The 24,479-nt window shown below is 38.3% G+C and overlaps 1 protein-coding gene across 1 annotated transcript in view; it reads left to right on the top strand.

Moving 5' to 3' along the window:
• Window positions 1-171: 171 nt before the first annotated feature.
• Window positions 172-24,479, top strand: part of SYT10 (synaptotagmin 10) — a 32,118-nt gene continuing 7,810 nt past the window's right edge. The window contains exons 1-3 of the mRNA XM_042837892.1: window positions 172-322; window positions 12,086-12,443; window positions 17,354-17,918. Coding sequence (XP_042693826.1) covers window positions 172-322; window positions 12,086-12,443; window positions 17,354-17,918 — 1,074 coding nt within the window. The remainder of the gene's footprint in view (window positions 323-12,085; window positions 12,444-17,353; window positions 17,919-24,479) is intronic.

The raw sequence follows: 24,479 nt of genomic DNA on the forward strand, positions 1-24,479 counted from the left end.
CCCCCCCTCAACCTTCACTACTTCTTCGGATGTGAGCGCGGTTTCACTCGCGCCGCGCCCGCCCGCCGCTCCGCTCCAGTCCGTTCCGCACCGCTCCCCGCGGGAGACTGTTCTGGTCCGGCGCGGAGCCGCCCCTCTCCAGCCATGACTTAGCGACCGGCCGGCCCGAAAATGAGTTTCTCCGCGGAGGACAGCGTGGGCAGCCTCTGCCACAAAGCGCTTCAAATAATCTCCGAGCTGTGCCTGGGCGGGCAGGTGGAGCGGGAGAAGTGCGCCGGCATCTTCCCACTGGAGACCGCCCGACAGGGCATCGGCGGCACAGGTACCGCTACTGGCCCCGGCCCCGCCGCTCCCGTCCTGCAGCCGCCGCGTGGGTGGCCGGAGAGCGCAACTTTTTGCTTTGCCTTCCCTGCGTGTCGAGGGGGCGGACGGCGATGGAGGGGGGTTGGGGGGGGGGCGGGGGTTGCAGGCACGCAGCCTGCTTTAAAATCCTCTCGACCTGGAGGCTTCGCGTCCGGAGCGCAGCGAGGAAAGAGCCGCCGGGCACCTCGCACCTAGGGTGGGCTCACCGCCGCAGGGACGGGGACGGGTGCGGGAGTGGGGAGCAGAGAGAGGAATCGAAGAGGGTGAGATCCTCTCCGACGTGCGAGCACCGCGATGAGCTGGAGCCACACCGCAGCCACTCACTCGCTGTCCCTGGCGGCTCCGTTACCAGCCCCAGGTTTTCCGTGCGGCGGGGACGGCGGTGGGGCAGGGGCTGTGCTCGCCACTGCTATCACGGGTGGGACGCGGCACGCGTGGGGTAGCCGCCGAGCTCCGCGCCCCGTGCGCTGAGAGCCGGGAGAGCGCTGTGCGGGATGGCCGTATCCACCCGGTAAGGGCTTAGGGCTGAGCGAGAGTTCTGCCTGCCGGCAGGGTGCCATAAGGTCGGGGCAGAGCGCCGGTCCAGGACTCGTCTGGGAAATGTGGGGGGAGAGAGGAGGGAGTTCGGGTTAATTGAAATGTTCCGAAACCAGAACAAAATGTCGGGGTTGAAACCGGGCACGACTTCAACTCCTAGCGCTGTTTGGTCATTGATTTGGCCACTGTCTGGGTCTTCTGAAAGCAGCTCCGCTCTTTTTCTCCACACAGTACACTCCAGACCCGTTGTTGGCCATCATGTGTATTTTGTGGTGAGGGCTTGGAAATAAGACCAAGTTCTTTATTTCTGTCAGAAGTGATCATAATCTATTCCATCAGTGCACAAATGGAGCAGGACAGCTTGCATTGTAGCCAACAAATACCAAGTGTACAGTGCAAATTGAATAAATTGAACACCAAGTCGTGAAAGGCAGCAGGTACTGAGCATGTGCCCTAGCCGTGCTGTTGCTACCACGGCAGCTGTTGATATTGCATTTTTTTTCTTCTAGTGCCCACAGATTTGTTCTGCAAACTCCTCTCTTCCCTTCCCCCCAAAAAATAAAAAAACACCTGTTGCTGCAGCCTTCCTTACAAAGGAGCAGTTCTTCTTTCAGACTCCAGTACCTGTGTGTTCCTTCCAGGATTTTGTGCTTGTGTTTGCAGCTGGTGAGGGTTGCAGGGCTCTGGGGCCAACCAATCAGGGCAGTGGAGTGTGGGGGGTAGCGTGCTTCCAGATCGTGGGTTTGCTGTGCTTTGGAAATACAAACTACAGTGTACAGTCCTGCCATACACTCTGTGAGTTGTCTTGGTGCGAATCATAGAATGTTGCCTGAAACAGCATGATGAGTCTTTGAAAATTGGGCTATTAAAAGATCAGCTTCTTTTTCTGATTTGCAGAGAATACTGCACAGGGAGTCACTATTATATGTCATGTAGTAGGAAAGTGTATATTTACATACATAGGTAGGATACAAAAATGTCCTGCAGTGTAGACCAAGACTTGCTGTTTAGAAAATTTAAATCTCCAATATGAAGTGCTTTCATATTGGACTGTATACAGTGTTTTCGAAGAGTTGTCTACATTTTTGTACAATTGTCTGTGTTTCTTCAAAGTCAGCAATCTACTTAATGTTTTACATTTGAAAACTCTGTGTAACAGAATTGTTAGATTGGAAACTAAATGATGATTAACAGATACTGGACTTGAACCACTGGGTGCCACATCTCAACTGAATTCCTAAATCTCACTTTTTCCTCCTTAAAAGGAAAATAGTAAAGGTATCAACTTTACTAGCATATGTGTTAAAGCAAACATCATCTCATTAATTAAAAAGAATGCTAGCAATCACATTTTAATACTTTATGACTCCCGAGGAAGAGCAGGCACACAGTTGTTGATAACTGACAGTATTTTTGTATGTAAACACTTGAGTAGATAAGATGTAAATATTACTCACTCGAGTTTTCTGAAAGTGAAAGGTTGTCAATACAGTGTTTAGGTTAAGAGAAATCTGGTTATGGAAAGGCCAGTCATGTCACAGAAGGGTTTATCTTCTGCTCTTCAAACGCACATAGAGTATCTTTCCAACACTGTGATTGAAGTAAGTGCTGTCCACAGTGCTCAACATCCCCATCTGCAGTTAGTTAAAGATGGAAATCTAAAGTGTTCTCTGTTCTGAGACTGAAGTCATAAATGTGTAGTATTGAAACACTGATGTCTGGAATGGTAGCAGTTGTGAGCCTATATCCAGTAGACATATCCTCCTGTAGCTTAGTAAATTCTGCACAGGTCTGGTGTCATGCAACACTACTTGTGTGGTAAGGAGGAGCATGGGCTAATGTAGCCCTATTTTGCATTGGCTTCTCCAGCAACCTGATGTGGAAAGCTCTTTTACAGTTATTTGTGGTTTGGAGCTCTGTACAACACACTGGACATTAGCCCCTGTAGCAAGCACTGAGGCGTGCAGCGAAGAAACTACTGTAGTCAGAATAAGAAGATAGTTGAGCTGTTAGAAGGAGTTCTGGAGGCTGTGAGAGTGTGACTACAGAATAATGGTTTATTATACTATGTTATTATATAATCACAACTAAAAATTCATTGAAAATCCGAACAGCAAATAGTGTGGAAGGCAGCGTAAAAAGAAATGCAAAAAGAAAATATAATAGTTACCTATATAGGAACAGCCTATTTTCCCTCTGTGATCATTCAGTTTTCTTCACTTAAAAATCGAGTTACCTGAAAGTGTCATAAATGTAGTACATATGAAAATCACTGATGAGATTTCAGCGCAGAAAAGAAGGCTAAAAGATGAGGATACCTATATTTGGAAAGGAAAGAATAGAATAGTACAGAAACATTTCAGAAGGCAAAAGAGTGGATGGTAAAAAGGAAAGCAAACCTTTTCTATTTAATACAAAGATGCAGTGATGTTCTGGAACTTAGAACGTTAAAATTGGTGACTAGAGCTGCTGTGATCTGGCTGTGTTGGAGGATGTGATCACTGCTTTCTGTTCAGCTGAATAAAGCATTTGACCTTCTCAGAGGAATCACAACCACAACTCAGACTCAAACAAAAATATGAGACAACATTGACTTTGTGACCCAACAAGTTTCGCTGGCAAGTGGAGAGCTTGGGAACTGCTTTATTGTTGTTATTGTTTTGACAGTATAGATGTCTAGAAGCACAGCATGGGTAACAGAATCAAACATGAACAAAGAAGAGGAAACCAGAGACATGGTCAGACCAAAGAAAATAAAGGAGAGTATTGCTTTGAAAGACAGGATACAAAAAGAAACAACAAAGCAGGAAGGAGAGCCGCTCTGGTTTAATGCTAACAACAACAGCAACAACAACAACAATAATAATAATAATGACAATAATAATGATAACCTCCAGGCATTTGACTCCCTGTGTTCTCAAAGAAATAAAGATTCGAACATTCTTTGCAGACAAACAGGACTACATCAAAGAAAAAGCTGATTCTTCAGTGTCTTTTCCTCTTAGTGGCAACAACAAAACATTAGGAACCTCAGTTACTGCTCACCACTTGGGTCAAGAAGGGTAATCATATTTCATGTAATGGATAATTAATCTATGGAACTCGTAGTAACGAATCTTATGGAGAGAAATCATTTCGTAAATTTCCCAGAGCTTTGGACAATTAGTGAAGATACAACATCTGCCGTTATATTTTCTACCCTGGTAATTACAAGGACTATTAATTATCTTGTCCCAAGGGGTGTACTCAAGAAAAAAAGATTAGGAAGCTATTTACATTTATGGTGCCTTTATATAGTTAGATGACTGTGTGAGCGTTCTTCAGAAGAGTATAATGTTTTTTGAAAAATGCTGAATTAGAGATGCAACTGATTTATTTTTACACCTTTACATCTAGCAGCTTTGGGCAAAAGTATTTTTCAAATAATGGGAAGAGTTTGGGAACTACACACATGGGAACTAAATGTGCAGGATTGCATCCAACAAAATTTAATGCAAATTATTTTCTAGAAATGTCCAAAATTCATATGTGCTGCTTGGTTTTACCTGTATTTACACTCAGGTTGTCTGAGCAATAAGGAACTCTAGTTCATTTTCTTGCCAGTTAAGCATCTCCTCATTTTAAGGAGCCAAGCACTTCAAAATCCTAGTTGGGAGCATTTCTGAAGCTTAAGGCAGTTACAAGAACTGTGCTAAGAGGAAGATAGGCATCCTGCTCTGGGGACATGTTTAAAACTCACTGCCATCCCACATCCTCTGCAGATGCTGGCCACTTACTGCTGTCTTTGCTTTGCTAGGCCTGGTAGGCCTGCAAACTCAAGAATCTCATTATCAGTTCTCATGGGAAAACAGTGTTTTTAACAGAGATGGGAAGTCAGTCGTTTCCCTGCCAGGAGGTCATATTTTAGCCAGCTAGAAGATGGTTGGAGAGCTCTAGGGGGTGTTGTTTGCTCTTGCAGTGAATTTGTTTTAAACTGACCATGCAAAGAGCATCAGCTTGTACAGGTCTGTTTGTTATTCACCTAAATATTCTAATCACAATTATTTTATTTTTACTATCATTATTATTATTTACTTTAACCTAACAAGCTTCTAACCCTATCCCTGAAAATCCCTGAAAATTTGCTACAAAAGTATAGGAGTAAGAAAACACTGCACAAAACACAACATAGGCTGCAAGTATACATGAAAGGAAAATATTTCTTCATTAGGAAGTAACAGTTATTTGAAACAACTGAGCATTTTTTTGCAGAGAAAAGGGATAAAATTAAATAATAAACTTAAAAGATAGGCCAAATTATTTGTGATGTTACTTGTCACCTGATCAGAGCAAAACTATTATCAGAGAAAAATAAGATTTGGGGGGAAAAAAAAAAAAGTGCAGGGTTATGAAAACTGTATTTTCTGGAATGTTTATTAGCAAGCTGTGAAGAACAAAGAACAAACAGAAAAGCAGGTAATTCAGCAATATAAAGATATAAAAGACGGATAAACACGCCACAGAAACCAGATTTCTTTACAGTAAATGTGAAGGCAATCATAACAGTGCAGAAGTCTTCAACACGCAGGCAGCAGTGATGTACTGTAAAAGCATTTTATAGAAGAATCTTCCTCCCTCACATGTTTTGCAAAGAAATGAAAAATACAAGAATGTTTAGAGCAGCTCAGGGACAAATCAGTTATAATGATCATAAAGAGACAAGTGTTTAGCTGGGTCTTATCCTGTGTGTGACATGTTTGTTATGTACTGCTGAGTATGAGTAAACATAACCACGACAATTCAAGAATGGTACTTGAGCTGCATGAACTTGGTTGTAGGTGAGGCATGCTCGTGATTGCTGGCTGTCCAAAGGGCCTGTGCAGTATTTGCTGTTTTTTCTTGTCTCAAAGAAGTCAGCGATATATTCTTGCAGATGTTTTTTAACCCCAGTGTTTCTATGTTTAGAGACATACTTGCAAATGTCAGAGTAGCATGGGACAAAACCCAAAGCTGTGTTTTTGTTTAATGGAAGGTGAATGGGAAGTGTGGGCTATGCAGAAATGGGAGCTTACCTCCTTCTGAAACTAAGGGAGACCTAAGAGGTAAGAAAGTAGGTAGGCAGGAGTTTGGAAATGCAGGAAAACAGTTTGCATTTGCTAGAGTAAACTAGAATGGAAAAGCCAGTGTTCAATCCAGCATCTTTTGCTTCCTGCAGTGTAGGCAAAACACAATGACCCAGACAGGCAAAGTGAGAGCCATCTTTTCTCATTACATACAACATGTACCAAAATTCATTTATATTCATCTACTTTGACAAATTCCTTCAGATTTCTGTAAAACCAAAGATGACGTGGACTAGGTAAAGGTTATAAAGCTTCTGGCAAATACCCTATGTCTAATATACATGACATAATAGAAAGGCTCATACATGGGATCTGAAATGGTGAAAGAAGATGTTCCATTAGTGGCTGGACAGATAGAGGTTATCAGATACATTGATAATTGATGTAACTTAGATAAAATTATTTTGACAAGAGATTACTAATTTTATGTGCAGTAAAGATGTAACAAATCACAGTGATACCTGACTTCATTGGATTCCCTTACCAGCAAGAAAAATGCTACCCTTGAGTTCTGTTAGCACTAAGAAGCAATATACCAGCAGGAGATAGTGATGGCTGATGGCTATTTTGTACAATTTCAGACATCAGACTGAATTAACAACATAGGAGAGAACACATTCACAATAGGGCTGGAGTCAAAAGATTTGAGGAAGGTCTTCAAAGTATGTTTCGCTTTGGGAAGAGCAGAAGAGACCATATGCAGACTTCCAAGGTGAAGGTTATTTTTGTAGTTTGAAAGGTAAGTCAGGTGCTGTGACCAAGTGAGGTTAAGAGAGAAAATACAAGAGACTACACCTGCTGCTGTCTGAGGCATGCCAAAGCATTATATCCCCATCCTTGGGGATTTACCTGATAGAGAGGGATTTGTGGAAGATCTGCTGATGCCAAGTAGAAATGAATACCGGCAACTTTTGATTCTTTGAATTCCCCCAAAAAAACAGAACAGCAGGAGTGTTCGGTTGGGCCAGCAACTTCCTATGCATGGGGATAAAGGAGATCTGTTGGACCTACATGTTTTATAATTGATAAAGCTCCTGCATCCTTCAAATTCTAGAAAATCAGAGATGTATTAATTAATCTGTAAGAGCTGACTGCTGATATTCCAGAGCTCCCTTCAGAGTGGTTCCTATGGAAATAGTAGAGTTGCTTATGGACGATTAACGGTAGAAGAAAAAAAAAAGGAAAAAAAAAAACAGTTAAAGAAAAATAGTTATGAAAAAAGTTATTGGATGTTGAACTTCAAATATTTAAGAGATTCAGTATCAACTGCATACCAAGAAAGGGGTCAAAAGAGAACTCTACTCCTTTTTTTACATAAGGTAAAAAAAAAGGTTCTGTTGCTTTGCTGGCAAAAGTAGGTTCTCTTCAGCCTACTGCATGTACATAGCTCCCTGCCTGCCAGGGACATTCACAGCACTCTTCTAATGGCTGAAAAGAGCTGCTGGGCTCTGTAACATTCCTGAAGTAGGAGTCTGTGGTAGAACTTCGTACTGCAGGCTTGTCTCTGTCCTCTAGCCCCAACAGGAGCAATGTGTCAGTACACACCTCTGTATACCTGCTGACATGTGGTGTGATGCACAAGAGAGACCACATAATACAATTTCACACAATTGTAGCTGACTGGTCCCTCCTTGCCCTGCCTGCTGCTTACACAAATGGGCAGCTACATTAACACACTGAGTGATCTCCTCAGTATAAATTCAGTAAGGGCTGAGGAGTACCTTTTTTTCCCAAGCTAAGCCTCAAGGGCCACATGCTTTCAGAGCACTAACTGTAATGGAAATGAATTTAATTTGCTTTGGACATGGACGTCTGCCAGTATGCATATTTGAGAATAGGTTCATGTGCAGAACTTTTCTGAGGCAAGTAAAGCAATAAATTGTTGGAAACCACAGTACAGAAACTACGGTTCAAAATGTTGCCTAGCATCCAGAAAAAAGGTGGGGATGTTTCTACAGACTTGCCTAATATGAAACACCGGCTGTCAAGAAGCCTCTTATGCTGGATGGCTGGATGTCTCTCCAAAAATGTTTATAAAAAGTGCAGAAAGATGTTGAAGTAAATATAGCTCAAGATTTCCCAAGTAGATATGCCTTTCTGAAATGAGTAGTATTAAACTGACCAATAGTGGACATCTTCATTGAGCTATTTTAAATAGGAAAACATGAAGAAACAGGCCACTTTCTTTCAGTCATGAAATTCTGTCAAAACTATGAAGATGACATTAAGGAGAAGTCAGTAAAGAAATATCACCAGGAGTGAAATGTTAATTTCAGTGAAATGAGTGGAAAATTTCCCACTTTTTCAGGAGGGGCACTGTGAGATAGGGTTGTTCTTCGTGTTCTTAATATTAGTCATCATGTGAACAGGAATGGCAAAACCATTGTGCAGCATGCCCAGACAGGTATTCAAAAATATATCTATTCTGTGCAAATGTATAGCATTGAAGACAAGTTGCAATTATCGGTTTGGAAAAAGAGTTGTCAAAAGCTTGCCTGAGGCTGAAAATGATTTTTTTGTTCCTTCACAGCAGAGAAGGGTGAGAATATTGTTTACAATGTTGACAGTTAGCATTGTCCCAGACCAGTGAGTGTATCCCCTTCTGACTCTAAAAACTTAAGGCAGTCTTTGAACTTGTCACCATCTGAAGAATATTTACATAACTGAAGTGTAATCCGTGCCTAAAGACACATCCTTCTTTTGGTAACCATTTTCCTCTCTATCCAGATTTCCTCGATGAGTATGTGAAGAAACTCCTTCTGCTGAACCATCTCCTAGTGTTTTTTATTCTTAAATTGCTATGAAAGGCTAATATATTAAACATATCTAGTGTAATATGTAAAGTGTCGAGGAAGCTTCATTTGTCTGCTGTTCTACAAATGATTCTAATCTTCTCGTAACAGCAAATCTTGCATAACAATTGTTGAATAGAGTGACTTTCAAAAGTGAGAAAATCAAACAATATGATTTTTGCATTAATTGATATGGAATACTTTCTAGCAATTATGGAAGTAAATGTAATGAAATAAATACAATTTTTATTGAAATGAACTATTTTGTTGTTGTTGTTCAATTCCTTAGCAATTACTATATTTCATTATTTTGTTTAAATATTTGTTGCACTATCAAGTACAATATGTGAGGCTGTTGAGCAAACTACTAAAATAGCAGACGTGAAGACTGTAATCTGTATGATTCTTTCCAGAATTAGCTCTCAAATATTTTCATTACTCATAAAACTTAATTAGTTTCATGCTGTGTTTTAGGGCTGCAGAACTTAGTTTTTCTGTAAAGATTTTGAGACTGGATTAGAGACCATTTGAAATAGTTCAATGGAAATAAAGAAAGAAAATTTAGAGGAAGTTGAAGAACTGAAGTAGATATTGAAAAGAGACACCAAGTTATTAGAAGACTTGAAAAATGTCTTGCAGTGAAAAACTTAAAATAAGACTGACTAGAAAAGCTTTAATAGAATCAACTGATAGTGCTTTCATTAAATTGAAGCTCTGTTGGATATTTATATATCTGGTTTTGAAATAATTTCATCTGTTTCACCATTTTCTAAATGAGTAATTGTAACTTTTCAGTTCTAGAAGCCTTCAACTCAAAATATAAGCTAATTATGCTAATAACACCTACACTGAGCTGAAAATCTTGCAAATGACCCCAAATTGAATTTCTTTTTGGCTTTCTTTTTTGTTGTTTTCTGAGATACCATCAACCTTTTGCAAGAGTTCTACATTTTGTCAGACTTTGAGAATGGGAAAATATTCTGTCTAGCTTGATCGAAAATTCAGCTGGCTTAGTTTATCAAAAAAGTTCTTTCAGTGGGGGCATACCTCTGTATTCATGAATAGAATTAATGTGTGACCATTCTCTGGCACTGAGGCCAACTGACATGTCACAGTCTCTGTCCATCATCTACTGAAATAGAAGGACATCCAAGTGCCTATGATGAACGATTGTTAGCCTTCCCTAATGACCCAGGCCCAGGAATTGGCTGGGAGACATTAAATGATTAAAAACATTCCAGAGACTGGCCTTGGTAACTGAGTTTCAAGCTCTGGTTTGTTTCTAGCACTTTTAGCTTACTTGTGTTTTGCATAGACATGTCTTATGAGACATATTACATCTTTCAGTCTCTCATACAAAGGTGTGAAAGAATCAGTGGCTGTAAATTAGTACTTCAAAAATACAAATCAGAAATACGAATTTGCAACAAAGTGATTGATCACTGAACCAAGCTGTAAACTCCATCAGCATCCCTTAATGTCTTCTCTTGCCTTCAAGATTAGACACTGCTGCAAAACATGGACAAGCCCATTAGAAATTATGAGACTCAGAAAACATAGCAGGGTAAATAATAGATCAAACCAAATAGCCTAATAACCCCTACTGAGGATTCATTCTCTAGAAAAACTGTATGCAGAAGTATTGCTTGCTTCTTGTGTTACATTGCTAGTAGGTATAATTATGCATCCATTCATTTTATGGGCACATCTTAAATCGAAATTTGCTGTATGAATTTCTCATTAAGCTGACGTGAATATTCCAAGGGCTACATTTTGACATTTAACTGCAGGCAGAAAAAGATGCCCAGGCCTGTCAAAAGTGTTTATGGAGGCATACTTCTGTTCAAGGCAGGGAAGCAGTTAGTGCTAAACTCTTCAAATGCAAAAGCACATCTACTGCCAATTCTTCCATGAAGCTGGCCAGGACATACATGAAGTAGGGTTGAGCTGAAGTGTGTCTTCAGACTATAAACACCTATTTACATTGACTATGCTCATCCATTTTCATGTTGAATGGGCCTTAAGCTCATTATTTCTTACTGAAAGTTGTATTTGGAGATTAAATATTAATAAAGAAAACCTTCTGAAATTATCTTCCGGAAACTTAATCTCCCAGGAGGACTCATGAGCTGCAAACTGTTTTGTGGAGCCAACACACATCTAGAGGACTATTTTTTTTTATCCTGTGATCTTTTAGAAAAAAGTATGCTCATACCCTGGTTGCACTTTTCCACTGGTTCAGTTTAGTAGCCTGTAGCCTCCAGCTATGGATACAAAATATTAGCTGTTAAACTGTCAAACCTTGTTGTAACAAGCAGCAGCAGCCTTTGCTTGAGGGGCATTTAAGTAGGGCTCATTGATTTTTTTAAAAAGCATACAGAAGCCTCTTTTCAAAAGGAAAGGGTTATTTTAGTTATATTTTAGAAGATTACATGATTCTGGAAAAATCAAACTGAAATGTGTCACACAGAATAAAAGTCTTAATTAAGCTCCAATCAGCATTTCTGGTGATCCACCATCTCCTAAAATACAAGTCTGTTTGCAGAATTTAGCCAGTATGAAATCTGTTCTTTTTACTTCGGCAGTTTTATTGGATATGTTAATGCACCATGGCAGAGAAAGTCAAATGCAGGGCAGCAGGGGTAGCTAAGTGTATGGTATGGTCTTCGTACAACCAAGGGCATTGAATAGTGTAGTATGAAGGCAACTTCATGTCATGATCAACAGTGTTTGAGATTTAACCATTACAACTTATTGTTCATGGCAGACTGTAACTTGTTCCTGTTTATCCTGTTTTAACATGCTTATGAACCAGTTAGCACACAAAGTCAAAAGTTTGACAAGTCCTAAGGAATTTCTCTATCAGCCTGGGTGTTTGTAACTGACCTATCTTCATAGACGCTTTCCGAAAATGTTGATTGCTGTTTAATTTTTTTCCGCAAGATGTGTTCCCAAGCAAACACCATTTGATCACTATAGATAGGCAGATTTGGGACTGTTTGGGTAGTCCCTTACTTCCTAAGAAGTTTGACTGTCTGTGTGTTGCTGGTGGTTTCAGTACTGGCCCTGAGCCTTTGCAACAATGAATGGGGAATTTGGAAAAGAGGTAGTGGAGAATGGTAGCATTTTAAAGGCATAGGCTTAGATATCAAAAAGAAAAATAGCTTTGAATGAGGCTTCAAAACTCATAATGGGACAATGATTGCAATGCTTCTATCTTCTCACTTTTTTCATATTCTTTTCTCTTCATGTTTGTCTGTCATTATGATCTCTGTTTCTAATTCCTTGCAGACATCTCAGTCAGTTTGTTAGCAGTAGTCGTCAGCTTCTGTGGGCTCGCCTTGCTGGTAGTCTCACTTTTTGTCTTTTGGAAGTTGTGCTGGCCCTGCTGGAGAAGCAAACCTCTCACTTCCAATGCCAGTAATGTCCCGCAGAGCACTTCCAGTGCTCCTACAGAGGTTTTGGAGACCAGTGAGAAAAAGGAAGTTAAAGAAAATGGGAAACCTACAACAAAGGTACTTGAAGCTGCATTGAAAATTAGCCACACTTCACCTGATATACCAGCAGAGGTCCAGAACGCACTGAAAGAACATCTGATCAGACATGCACGCATGCAGAGACAGATCACAGAGCCCACGTCATCATCAAGGTAAGGGATACTTGCATCTGTGGCATGTTTCCTGGGAAAAGGTACAGCCATAAAATTTCCAAGATCCTAGGGTACTTGTGAGTTCTTAGCAGTTATGGGCAAAACAGCAGCCGTGTGAAGGTAAAGCATCTGTATCGTTAACTGAATATCCCAAAAAAGATGGCAGATCTTCAGCTACCTCACTGTTTCATGAAGATTAAATCTATCTTCTACTACTTTGTAAATACATATGCATTTACATATACATATTTACAACACTTCCTTTTTTTGTGTGTGTATAGGAAAATCCATCCTCATGTGATTTTTCAAAGTACTGCAAGTCTGTCTTTTCACAGATGTATTTTTATAGTCCTAGCAGTTGCTTTTACAGATGAAAGTTTTCCTCTTCATTAAAGAAAAAGATTAAAGATTTATTGTTGATGGCATTTCTTCATGACATGTTTGCCTCTTATAAAGGAATTAAATCCCAGTCTAAGAATGTAGTCCTTACAGATTGATTTCAAAGCCATACAGATTCTGTATTTTGGAATATATGTCAAGCATGTACTATTGCAGCAATGATTTCTTTTGTATTAAATTGAAGGACAGAAACTTTGATTTTGTTGCTGATACTGAGTTATTTTGAAAAGTTCTGAAGAAAAGATGTGTAGTGATCTGTAGTACCTAACATGATTTTCTTCAAATACTGTCAGCAAATTTAATGCATGGGAAGCAGGCAGCAAGTTAAAAAGAACACTTCCTATGTAAAAATAAATAATAATAATTTTTTTTTAAATGAATGTTTTCTTAACACAAAATAGGAGGTTAAAATAGGCATTTGAAGTACTGTGTAACACTGTAAGAGTAGAAATCCTGTATAGGAAGTGGATTTAACTCAGTGGTCCTTTTGCTAAATGGATGCATGCTACCGAGTGAAACAAATCAACAAGCAAAAGCCAAACAATAATAATAAAAAAACATCCACTCCATTTTCATTGACACACAAGATTGTAGGAGACGTTTTTTACATTTAGTGGACACATTTTTTGCTGGCTTTCTGAGAGTCCCTAAGATCAGTACTCTGCAAGCTCAGTGCATTCTTAGAACTGGTGAGTGTAGAAGTGCTTTTTTTCCCACTTTTGCAAAAACAAGGAACAGCCAACGGGCAACCAAAAAGTAGAGCACTCCAGTCTAGCTGACTACAGCAGCTGAACCATGTCCTGAATGATAAGACTGTATAGCTGCATGTAAGCCATGTTGCCCTGCATGTGCCTGATTGCAGCTACTATATCCACCTACTGAGATAGGGAGCATGGTGTCCAAACTGCTCTGAGGAACTTTTCCAGAATACTGGGAAGGTGGCTTTGACATTGCAGCTGCTATAAGAGGGACAGGCAAAGGGACTAAAAATGATACTCCGTCGCATGACAAGGATCTCATGCAACTGCTATCTGCAACTGCTATGCTGCTATCTATCTAATTGGATATTAATTGGAACGTTTTATGCATTATGTGCCAACAGGTAAATCTGTAGGTGATCAGACTGTCTGACTTCCTTAACAGACAGAAGAAATAACTAGCTGGCAGATAGGCTTGAAAACTCTCTATGGCAACACAGGGGAAGAAAGAAGTTCCAAGGAGTAATCCAGAGCTACTTCAAGCTGTCAAAATATTTCCACAGATCTCCAGAGTGATTTGGACTGGGATATGAATACATAAAATAAAAGTGAAATCCAGCACAGTTTTACAAAATTAAAGTCTGTCATCTGTCCTGCTCTTTCAGTATCTACTGTAGGGAAGCTTTTTCTTTCTATCTTGTCTAAATTATAAGTTTTAAATCTTTCCTAGAGGGACAGTTCATTTCCCCTGAGTAGCCCTGCTTGTCTCACCTTAAGTAACTAATAGTAGGTGTAAGTAACTAATAGTAGGTGCAATAAACTGCAGTAGAATTCCTGCAGTGGTGTTCATTTAAATGCATTTTTGCTCAGTGTTAGAGAGGGCCATTTTTCCCTGTACTTTGTGAAGGTATGCTGCAGTGTAGTTTATAGATTCACTAATATTTCTTCCTTCAAATGTTCACTTGTATTTTCAAAGAGCTTTGAGCTCTTTAGCATTAAGTAGGAGAGGAGCTTGTCATTCAGCTCTAGAAGAGTAAGTCAGCTCCCATGAGGCACAAAGGCAAAAGTGAGGTGTGTGGGAATGTTAAGATTAAAGAAAAGCAAACAGGTCAATTGAATTTGGTGATGGAAATAGTAACCTCAGTCCTGGCAAAATGTGATTCAAATGCTGGTGTCCATTCCTGGATATGGTCTAAAACATCACCTGAATATCATCTCTTGAAGATAGATCAGAGCCACATGTTGTAAATCTCAAGTCATATTGTAAATCACCATCCTATCCTTCTCATTTGTCTTACATATGCTACTCTTGCTGTTTAGAACTCAGCTTCATACTATCATTATTCCAATGCAAACTTGTTTTATACTATAGATTTTTGTCCAGGCTTTGTCACTCAAAATGTATTTGTTCGAAGTTACGGAAGGTGTGTCTGTAGGATTGCTAAGTGAAAGCCAGTAATAGTGGATGTACCTGGATTTACAAGTCAGTAGCTTCCCTACACCTTTTTATCCTGGTTGCTTGACATCCTTGTACTTCATTTTAACAGTCATTAATTCCTTTGTTATTGCAGAACAAAGGATGATAAATATGTTGCCATGACAACAATGAAGCATCTTAATAATTAACAGACCAATTAGCTGTCTTGGTGAAATGCTGTGACTCAGAGCAGATATAAGGCGCTATGTAATTAGGGCATTGGCTTATTGAAGCAAAAGTTCTGTTGGTTCCCATGAGGCACAGCCATACAGCTGCACTGTTCTACTTAGTGACGCCATGCAGCAATGACTGTCTTCACCAGAGGATCTTACGTATATAGCGTTTGACAGTTTGAAAGGAGGTTGGTACCTTAGAAATCATAGAGTCATGTTTTAACATGCTACTTTTGCAAGGATTAACTCAGGTCTTCATAATTGCAAGAGACTACAGGAAAAGAGAGTTTGTCATATATCAAATTTCATTTAAACTTGAAATGACATGCAGGCAATTTTCATTTCTCCTAACCAACTGCATGCTAAAAATTTACTGCCACTACGTTTTGGATGGAGAGTTCCTTCCCTGTGTTTGGCATATCCGTGAGACCAGAATTCCCAGTGGATGAAGGCTCAGTGGCATTTATGGACCCCATGAAGAACATAGTTGGGCTTTTACGACTAGTTAGAGCCTTCCCATTCCATCATGGATATCGTATACTTTGAATTTGAGGAGCTTAATCTTTTAAGAGAAGAGGAAGTCTTTGAACTTATCTGCTTGTAACAGATAAATAATGTGTGTATATGGAAAAGTTGCAATGTATTATGAGAGGTGTATTACTGTTCATCTAAATTGGAAATCAAAACACCTGTGTTTTCTGGAGTTACTTCAAACTTGAACTACGAAGTTCTCCCTCCCCTATTCTTCTGTCACAATTTTGCTGCACACTACGTCTAGCAGTACTGAAGCAACCAAAATGGGAAACATTCTTGTCTATTATTTAATGGCTGCAGATTACCCTCTTGTATATCTGCTCAGCTAAATTGCAGTAGTTTTGTGCTGGGTGCCTTCTGCAACCACTTCACTTAAGCAAAAATACAAATAATATCTATGAAATGAGTCCTAGTTGCCTCCAAATAGACAATTTGCATTTCTGATTTAAAGAAAGAAACACACAGCTGTGACACCTCTTGTTTTCAGAACACAACACCACAGGGAAACCAAGCAATAAGGCAAGGCTGCATTTGGCATTAATAAGCAATTGATTGCAAAAAGCAGAAGAAATTCTGACAATTAAATTGTTTTTTAATGGCAACTGAGTATGCTCACAGGAGGAGGTAGTGAGCTTTTCCAGTGCAGATTGTAAGGGTAGTGAAGTACCAAGGAAAAGTGAAAATGTCCAAAAAATAAACTGAACAATGTAGTCATAATGGCATCTGCTGATGATTATGTCTATGAAGCTTTTTGACCAATGTTTTTATACTATTTTAAAGCTGTATGATATACCAGAGATTTGATTTCACTCTTTGTAGGAAAGGCAGAAAGTTCCACTAATGTTCATCCACCAAGATAATCTCATAAATAAGTACAGATATACTACATAGTATTCAGAATTGCGAGGATTTAAACACATTTTGTGAGGATTTAAAGTTTTTGGTTGTAGTACATGATTCTGTTTGCTAATATGCTACACAGAGGAGTGTGAGAACAGAAGGAAAAAAAATATGCCACAGTAAAATATTGTCTGAAAATGAAATGTGTTGCAGCCAAAACAATGTTACAGGATAAAGTGACCTGTATCTCAGTGTACCAGATACCCAGTAGGTACACATAAAGTGTTTCAGGTTGGTAAATACTATGCTGAAAATGTCTATACCTTTCCATGGCTTCCTTGAGGCTTTCACAGTGGTCATTGTTAAGCATGGTAAACATTTAATTGGAAAGCAGACAAGAAGTGCCTTCAAACAACAGGAGGTCTGTTGTCTGTAAGTGATGCTTTTTTCTGCATGACTATATTTTGTTCATGTCCTAGCAGAGTAGGATCAAATAATGCTGGAATTCTATGAAAGAACCTGAGCTCATTTTCAGCTGCATAGCTTGAAAGCAAGGTAAGAAATATATATAATGCCAGGACACTGAGCATTTCTCAGGCCAAGTTCATTCTGAATAATCATTTCCTCTTAAAGTTGTTTTAGCACTTATAAAACTTTTGAGGCTTGTTTTTTGGTTGCTTTAAAGAGTGGAAGCCTTACTAATTTTGTCTTCTTGTATTTTCTACTTAGTAATAGCCAGGTCTTTTCCTGGAGATAACCATGGCTCATTTTGTCTGTGTATGTGTGCAGGCACAATTCTTTCAGGAGGCACTTGCCAAGGCAGATGCAAGTGTCCAGTGTTGATTTTAACATGGGGACAGATCCAATTTTACAAAGGGGAGAGACAACAACCAGCATTGGGAGAATAAAACCAGAACTCTACAAACAGAAGTCTGTGGATTCCGATGGGCAACAAGAAGATGTGAAAACATGTGGAAAACTTAATTTCACTCTCCGGTATGATTATGAGAACGAACTTTTGGCTGTCACAATTGTCAAAGCCTTAGATCTGCCTGCTAAAGACTTCACAGGAACATCTGACCCCTACGTTAAGATTTATCTGCTTCCAGATAGGAAAAAGAAGTTTCAGACACGAGTTCACAGAAAGACATTAAATCCTGTCTTTGATGAAACCTTTCAGTTTCCTGTAGCCTATGATCAACTCAGCAACAGAAAATTGCATTTCAGTGTTTATGATTTTGACAGATTTTCTAGACATGACATGATTGGGGAAGTAATTCTTGATAACCTTTTTGAAGTCTCAGATCTCTCCAGGGAAGCCAATGTATGGAAAGACATCCACTGTGCAACCACCGTAAGTAATGTGTTCCAAACCTATTAATGTGATATTTTCATTTCCGTTTTGTAGTTCATGGCAGAGCATCCTGCTTATCAGCAGATGCTAGAAGGAATAAATAAATATATGAATAACTAAACTCTTGTCAATATTTCCCTTTAAGCATAGAGAAAAAGATGCTTAGGAAGCTATAAAATTTAATTACTGAAATAATCTTCTGGGAACATATCGTCATTCTTATAGCTCACAGTGCAAATGTAAATTAGATTTATCAATTAAATAATATGTCACAAAAAAATCACAGTTCAAGTATAACTATTAATATTTTTTTGGTAGGAAAATACCTTGTCCTTCCAAGTGATCATCTGTTAAGAAACAGAACCCATTCTCCTCTTTTTAGCAGATTTTCAATACTTGTGAAACTTGTGAGACAAGAGAGGCTAAAAATGCTTGAAATTCTTTGCTTGCTGCCCTTAGCTTAGAGTCCCCCAGTAGATGTGCCTCTGTTGCTGTTGGTTACTAGCAAAACTCAAGAGACACAAGCAAGGAGAGTTAGGAAATATGAATTATTTGTTGTTTATTTTTACAAGCAAGAGAAGAAGGCCCGCACAATTCACGCATAGAATTGGTGAGAAACTATCATCAGAAAACTCACCAGTCCCCAACCATTATCAACTTAAAAATCTTCCCTGGTTAGAATTTGAGAAGAAATGGCAAAACACTGTTTTTAGATGGTTTGGTTGTTTTGATGAATTGGTTGGTATTTTCAACTAAAATGCTATTTTTATAGAAATTTTCCCCTCCACTGCTCTGTGGAGATAACCAAAATAGTCTGTCATCCTGCTTTTTAAGAAATATTGCATCAGAGGCAGAATCTTCACACCATTTCTTCAGTAGAGCCAGAGACTTCCCATATCTCTTCTCTTAAATATTCTCATGCTGTGCATACCTGGATGGTGGAATCTAGGTGTGCATGACTAAGAGGACAAGAAGGACTTGGATTTGCTCACTAGTTTGAGCATGAGTGACATATTTCCTGAGAAAGGAGAAGACCAGACAGCAGAACATAATGAGGACAATTTTCAGTAGTGAATTCAGGAAAATAATTATTTATTTCAACTATGAGGTTTACCAAATTGCTGTGAACAGTCTCTGGCACAGCTCCAGAAAAACACATCTCTGTATGCTTTGTTTGATCAAACTCAGATTTCAACTTAAGGATGATGTTCTCAATCTTTAAGTTAAATCTGTGTTTAAGGCCTTGAGATAATATAGTACTAATATTTTTATATTTGTATATATATATACTTATATGCATATATATTTCTTCTAGTGTTGGTATTATCTCTAATACTTTAGTAATAATTTATGTGCTTACTGTTTTTTTGCAACAGACGAGAGTGTCTTTAGCTTACAATTAGATTTCAGTAATTTAGAATCCCTGGACTGTCCCATCATTTTAGGCAGATTGAAATGGCATAGCAGATGGTGCTGTTGAGAGAGAGATATACTATAGAGAGACTAATATACATCTGGAAGAAAAAGTCTGCTAATCTTGGCACTGTATTCTAATCAAAGTTTCTTCTTCACTAAGAGTTAGTACACACAGTTGCAGTGCTTAGTTTGTTCTGCCCATTTTAATCTGTATGAAGTTTACAATAAACCATCTAGCATTTGGTTTTCAGCCTTTCTGCCACTGTAGCTTATAGTATTCCAAGTGCATAAATTTTCCCTACATCATTAACAGTAAACACATGCACACAAAGTATTTTCAAGCATTCAGTGACTGTACGCACTTTCACACGCTTCACCTAATTCTCAGCAAATTATGTAATAAACTGGTGTAATTGTTTTTTGTTTTTTTGTTTTTTGTTTTTTTTTTTTAATCCTGTCAAAATGGAGCCCTACTATAAGGTGTCCTGTTACTATATGTGCAATGTGCTGCCTTGTGTTTTACTTCTGCTGTTTCATGTAGGTTAAAATTCGGTTAGTAATAAAGGTTGCTAATTCTGACATTTCAGAAACTGTAAGATGAGGGAGCCAATCCTGCACAGCAAGAAACAGCATGTAAGATACTAGTCAGTGGGGAATTACAGTACTGCGTACCAGATCTAAAGTTTCCCAGAGTCACTAACTAGCTATTAGATAACTAACGCTTGCCAGAGTCAATGGAACTTGGATCAATCCTCGAAAAACATGATCTGGATGGTTTTGCAATAAGTAAAAAATAACTATATCCAAGGCAGGCATATTTTGATTTTCATAAAAAACTTGTAATTTGAAAGAAAAAGAAAAAAAGAAAACTGGGGTTCTCAACAGGAAAGCACTTTCACTGTAAGGAGGAATCAAGACACCCACATACAAATATATTTCCCTCATGTTTTTTCCTTCCTCACCTTTGCTCTGTTTTGTTGTATGTTGTATGAAGTTTGCAGATTTACTGTTCAGATATGCTTTCTGCACCAGTGGTTTGCTCATACTTTTGCTAAATGATAAGTAGTAGAAAATGGTAGAAGTGGTGGATCAAATAATTGGTCCAAAACTTTAAAAAGTACAGCAGAAGTGGCTTCTCTTCAGCTTTTTGTCTTCTGCATCTCTTCCATAGTCCAGGATTTTCTCTTCAGAAGATATAATGAACTTAAAAACATTCTTATTGTCTACTTGGAAAAAGCTCATTTTTATGACACAATCTAGGAGTTGAAGATCCACTAGACAGAATTACCAGAGAAATGAACTACAAAATTTTACTGTGAAGGAAGTTGCTGCGGCAGATCAGGAGATTCTCCACTGTGTAAAGGCTGTCAGGCAGACATCTTTAGAGGCTTTGCTCGCACATCTATAAGGAGTTTTTGTTTGGTAGAGGAAACACACAACCAGGGGAAGGTGAGTCTGAGTGGATGCATTGAATCCTTTTGGCCGTAAAACCAATGACTGTGTGGTAAACCACAATTTGAATCCTTATTTTTTTTCCTCTCACAATAGTTATTTGAAATGACTTAATGAAGTGCAGGATTGGTACCTCACATACTCAGTTTTATAGTTTTCAACCGTTGATATTTATTCATCTTTTGTATTTGTATTTTGTTCCTTTAATTTTTCATTCATATCATTGTTTCTCTGTTATGTGTTCTGTTGGAAACCTGCAGCTATTGTATAATATGTAGCATGTACCTGTTGTAAGTGCTAAAGCATTTTCATTTTTAATGTTAAATTACCAAAATAAATTTGGTGTAAAATTGGCTGTGGAAAAGAAGTATTCTAGATATCTGATGATATTAATACCCCCCCAGTTTTGCTTCAACATGGGTGGTTGAACTTTCAATAAATAATCCATTATTTACTTGGTTCGTTTGATTGATTGAATTAAAAGACAAACCAGAGGCAGCTTTGGACCACCTGCAAAGGTTGTGCAGTATACTGGTATACTGTAGTTCTTAGTGCACTGTAGGAAATTATTTCATAGCATCCAAGGCAAACAATATCACATGAACTGTTTTGTCAACATATCTATCTTCTTTTTTTGTAAAGTGCTTGCAAGCTTTGCATATATTTCTGAAGTTTGTTATTACCTATATACTGTACATTTTTGTTTGTTTTTTTTTTTTTCTTAAATCAACAGAAAAAGAAAATTTGAATTGCTAACAAGAATTTAAGTGCCAGTACTTAGTATCATTAAAACATTTAGGCAAAAAGGACACTTCTTGAAATGATCTAATATTTTCTGGATGTGAAAGTTCATCAACTTCTGATTCTTATTTGAAAATTGATGGACTGCTTTGGAAACATCTGCCTCTCATGTCATTGCCCAAAATATTGGTGGAAAGTAAATCAAACACAATTGAAGCCCATTTACCCAGGGCTATTGCAGCTTTCCTTAGTTTTCCCTGTAGTTTACAATTTTATAAGTGGATAAAAGTAGCATACTGGACTGAGTAATGCAATAGTGGTACAAAACTAATAACAATTTCTCTTATGTAGTCAAACCTTGAGGCCACATTATTTGGATTATCTTATTTATTGACATTCAAAGAGCGGAACTATCAAGAGCTGTTTTATTACTGGCAATGTAGGGGACTATGCCATGCAATTAGCCATCCTCATCAGAATGGTTTTACCTTACCATTTCAGGAAATGTCCACAAAAGCTGTGAAATAATGTTGAATGCATGTGAAAGAGTAAAGTCTTGTAAGCACAGAAACATTTTTTACTTCTGTAATAGTAACAGTGCCTTTATAGCCAAGAATAGCTGGCATTTGCCATTTCCAATCTATCCTGATAATATAAAAGATCCATATGATTACCTACTGCTCTACTAATGAGAGAATACTCTGGTCAGTCTTTATAGGAAAAGTGCTTAGGTTTTTTATTTAGGTTTGGGACTGCTTTCAGCCCAGTTCATAGCCAGAAAAGACAATTGAGAAAGAATGGGTTTCTTACTAGCCCCTGAAAGCAGCTTCAGTTGTTGAATATTTCTTTTCATTTGAAACAACAGATCATTTGAATATTCTAAAAGCTAACTACTACTTTTGATCTACTTTAAATGTAAGAGATATTAGATGAATGAAGAGGGTGGTTTACCCTGAGGAAACTAATATTTCTGCATCCAGGTGGTAGCTGGGCTTCAAGTGACCTCTGAATTTCTTGCTACTGATTTTCTCTTAGCAATGAATTCATTGCTCCTTCAGATGAATATATCTGAAGTTACTTAGTTACTGTTCCATTCACCTGCCAGTGGACACCACGTTTAGATCGCACAGGTATCTCTGTTCCTAGGTGTTCTGAGCTTCCTTGCTGGTGAGAAGGATGAAACTACCCCCTACATGCATAAGGTAGATATTTAGGTACAGAAGGATTGACAAAACTAGCACCCAGGAGGCTTCCTGGTCTCCTGTTGGGAGCATGCAGCCTGCAAGATCCTAACTGCTGTCTCAGGGAGTCCTCCTTCTGTGATCAGAATCACAATGAGAAACTACTCCTACCCAGAGCAATCAGGACATCGGTCTAAAACAAACATTAGGCCTCCTGAAGAGGAAGACACAGTCATTATGAAGCAACAGACCCCAATGTCTCTATACCATCTTCTACAGAGGCAAGAACAAACACAAATCTCATTGATTCATTTTCCAGGAGACCCACTCAATCAATAAGTGGTGCTGGGAAGAAGAAAAAGAGCTGAATTTTGTATCCAAAGAATAACAGAAGAGGGAAGTAAATATTAGCCATGAGGACAAGATTTCCAAAGTGAAATCCCATTGAGAGATGGTAGAATTAGCTGTCCTATGCAGACGTCATGCAATTTTGACAATGTCTGTGCTGGCATAAATAGCATCAAATTCAAAATGTAAAAATGAGAAAACAGTATTCAAAAAGTCCAAAGGTCTAATTTCTGCCACTGCTTGATTATTATTATTAATAATAATTATTATTATTATTACATACTGTACATAAAGATAGTTTTCAATATGTCTGAACAGCTAAGAATTCAGAAATGTGTCTGAATAATTTCTATGATAACTAGAAAGTGATTACTACTTAGTACAGGCACTTACTCAACATACTGCAGGGAAATGGAAAGAGAAAATGTGTAAATCATTTCTTTAGGTGTAAAATAAATTAATGCCAATCTAAGAATTTTCTCTTGTAATCAACTCTTGTAATCATTAAAACATCATTTAAATTAGAACTATTGGGAAAGTAGTCCTCAATAGTAACATAGAGATTAAAAATTAAAATTATTAATTATTGAAAATTATGACCATGAAATTAACATGGATGGTTCATAGGAAATTCAATTTCTAAAGCAGTATTCATTTTGCAAATCACTGCTATTTTAACAACAGAAGTAAAAGACACACTAGTACCAATACAAGTATATGCAATTTTGAGTTCTAGTAACATTTAGATTGTTCTTTGTAATAATCTATATTGAGTTGCTGTTAAGATTTTATTTGAATTGCAAAACTTGAAAAAGAAAAGGCAAGGAACAAGCACAGCAGGACACTATGTAGATTCTCTCATTGGCAACATAACTGGTAAATAATTTTTCTCATTCAGTTTAGGATATGGTGGCAATCTGTGAAAGGAAACCACTCTGAACATGATATCATCTCCTCCTAACTTTCTCACTGTATTTTTAGGTATTCTTAGCTAAATGTTATCTCTGATTAAATTTAATGTCAAGACTGGACAAATTAATCAGAATGATTAATTTTGGTTAGACTCGATGATCTTTAAAGTCTTTTCCAACCTGAGCTATTCTACGATTCTATGAGCAACAGCAGAATTTTGTCCAGCAACAACTAAAAAACTTGATTGGGCTAATTTGTGCTCCTCTGCAAAGGTTTCAAACTTCTCTTTACAATGCTCTACTCTTTATATGACATAACTGGGGAGCATTTCTGTAGAAATGCTTGCATAGAACTAAGTGTGAAGATGTGAGTACTGCTCTCTGGTGGGTCTGATGACAAAGTAATAGAATAAGAATGATTTTTTGTCCAACTTTGCCAACCTCTGGGCTGATATCCCAAGCAGACATAGAACAATGAATGTGTACAGATACTTGGTAACTGGTTAGCATAT

The sequence above is a fragment of the Centrocercus urophasianus genome, unplaced genomic scaffold, assembly GCF_019232065.1.
Source record: "Centrocercus urophasianus isolate 14NV4802_14NV808 unplaced genomic scaffold, USGS_Curo_1.0 seq_73, whole genome shotgun sequence".
NCBI classification, from domain to species: domain Eukaryota; kingdom Metazoa; phylum Chordata; class Aves; order Galliformes; family Phasianidae; genus Centrocercus; species Centrocercus urophasianus.